The following is a 2,580-nucleotide window of genomic DNA, read 5'->3' on the forward strand; positions in this document are numbered from 1 at the left end:
ACCCAATCACTGCAGGAACTCCTCCTCCCCTGCATTTCCCCCCCCCTCCCCCATCTCCTAAAATCATTAGATAGCTTAATCTCTTAAGTAAATTACACTTCACTTGGGCCAATATTAAATGTTACTTTTATTCTGTGGCCTACGGATGCATTCTGGCTCTGGATAGCCCACAGTGGAGGATTTACACACAAAGCATCGTTTTGCATGTGATGCAGCCCGAGGGGAGTCTTAAGGTGTACAACTTAGCACCACCTATAGGCAAGCCTACAGCCTACAACAGTGTCCTTCCTGAGCTCAATAAATGGCTGAACTGATTTCCTGCAAATCTGTGCGCAGTTCAGTGAGAAGCGATGGCTAGGATACCTGCTGGCTGATCCCACCTCACCATGCTGGAACCATGACTCGAATTTAAGGAATAATAGATGAAGGAAGACCATTTTAAGACCGCCCAAAGAAGTAACAAGGGAACCAACCGCATGGCTGTTTAGTCCCAAGAAGCTATTCTGGGTTCAGCTTCATGGATGCCCACCCAAGCAGAGCCAATGGTGGGCAGACCGAAGGTTCAGGGCCCCCCTTTTAAAAAAAAAAATGCAACCTAGCCAAAACCGGTTTGGCTCAGTGGATAGAGCGTCTGTCTGCGGACTGAAAGGTCCCAGGTTCGATTCCGGTCAAGGGCATGTACCTTGGTTGCAGGCACATCCCCAGTAGGGGGTGTAAAAGAGGCAGCTGACTGATGATTCTCATCGACGTTTCTGACTATCCCTCTCTCTTCCTCTCTATAAAAAAAAATCAATAAAAAATATATTTTAAAAACATTCTAAAAAAAAAAAAATGCAACCTAAAGGACCCTGAGATCTGCTCTCGAGAATGAAGAAACAAAACTCACAACTGAAAGCATCTTTAAAACTCTATACTTGAGCCAAATATTTGGGAATAGAAGCATCTGGACAAATGGGAGGAGGTGAGAGGAGGGTCGAGCTGTCTTCCAGTTCAGGGCGTCACGGAGCAGAAGCGGGGGGCCCTGCAGATCCCCGGGCTCCCCGCACGGGGGCGCGCGGGAAGAGCCCGGGCTTCAGGGCTTCAGAACTGGATGGCCTTCTGCATGATGCGCAGGAACTCCTCCTCGCTCACCTCGCCGTCCCCGTCGCGGTCCGCCTCGTTGATCATCTCCTGCAGCTCCTCGTCGTTGAGGTTCTCCCCCAGCTCGTTGGCCACGCGCTTCAGGTTCCGGAAGGAGATCTTGCCCGTCTCGTCGTCGTCGAAGAGCCTGAAGGCCCTGAGGATCTCCTCCTTGGTGTCCTTCTCGGCCATCTTCTGGGTCATCACGGCCAAGAAGTCGCTGAAGGTGATCCTGCCGGTGCCGTCCTTGTCCACCTCGGAGACCATCTTCTTCAGCTCCTCCCTCTTGGGCTCGAAGCCCAGCGCCCGCATGGCCACCTTCAGCTCCTTCACGTCGATGGTGCCGCTCCCGTCGGCGTCGAAGAGGTCGAACGCCTCGCGGACTTCTTGCTTCTGGTCTTTGGTGAGTTCGGGCTTAAGGCCCGACTTTCTCTTCTGGCTGGTGGAGGCCACGCTGGCCTTCCTGTCGCTGGAAGCCATCCTTCCCCGCAGCGGTTTGACCTTCCTAACGGTGTGGTCCCCCTGCGCGCGCCGGGGCGCCCCCTCGTGGAGCGCGGGCGCAGCGTGGCCTCCGTCCTCCCCAAACCCTTTGGGTGCGCGCTTTTCTCCAGGGGGGCCCTGCTCACCAAGCCTTCCGTGGCTGCGGGGTCTTTTTTTTTTTTTTTTTTTTTTTTTTATTAATATATTTTATTGATTTTTTTACAGAGAGGAAGGGATAGAGATAGAGAGCCAGAAACGTCGATGAGAGAGAAACATCGACCAGCCGCCTCCTGCACATCCCCCACCAGGGATGTGCCCGCAACCAATGTACATGCCCTTGACCGGAATCGAACCTGGGGCCCTTCAGTCCTCAGACCGCCGCTCTACCACTGAGCCAAACCGGTTTCAGCTGCTGCGGGGTCTTATTTCCTTAGGGTCCGCAGCTCCCTTAGCGACCTCTCAGTTTCCACCAGAGGAGACCTGTTCCTGCACGAGCTGCCCGGAGCCACAGTTGTCTTCCCCGTAGCGCGCTGGCACTGGCTCGTCTCTTTCCAGGCCGTTTGTCAGGCTCTTCAAAACCAGGTGCATAGGGTTATTGAGAGGTTCTCCCTCCCTCTTTTCCATACTAATTAAAAATAGAAAGAAAGAAAAAAGCCCTCTTGGCCTGAGATTACTCGAGGGTAAATTTAGGATAATCAAGATTGGGCTTGATTGATCCCTTGGCATTGCATGCGGGGAAGGAGGAGGGGAGATTATTAAAAGTCACACCATGTGTACAAGTGGACATAAATGGAACACAGATAAAATGGAAAACGTTATGTATAAAATTTGTAGAAGTTTGTCTCCTGACATTACGCTCGACAATAACAACACTTCACTCGCTTATTTGGCACACACTGGAGTATGAAACGTGATATCCAACTGTGTGATTTACTCTCAGTGTTTCAATTTTATATACTCGGTGTAATTGCACTGGAATAG

The 2,580-nt window shown here is 51.6% G+C and overlaps 1 protein-coding gene across 1 annotated transcript; it reads right to left on the reverse strand.

The window, feature by feature from the left end:
- Window positions 1-1,080: 1,080 nt before the first annotated feature.
- Window positions 1,081-1,599, reverse strand: CETN1 (centrin 1). Its single transcript, XM_036419407.1, has one exon. The coding sequence runs from the start codon at window positions 1,597-1,599 to the stop codon at window positions 1,081-1,083; it is 519 nt and encodes a 172-aa protein (XP_036275300.1).
- Between the last annotated feature and the right edge of the window lie 981 nt (window positions 1,600-2,580).

This window comes from Pipistrellus kuhlii, unplaced genomic scaffold, assembly GCF_014108245.1.
Source record: "Pipistrellus kuhlii isolate mPipKuh1 unplaced genomic scaffold, mPipKuh1.p scaffold_m20_p_6, whole genome shotgun sequence".
NCBI classification, from domain to species: domain Eukaryota; kingdom Metazoa; phylum Chordata; class Mammalia; order Chiroptera; family Vespertilionidae; genus Pipistrellus; species Pipistrellus kuhlii.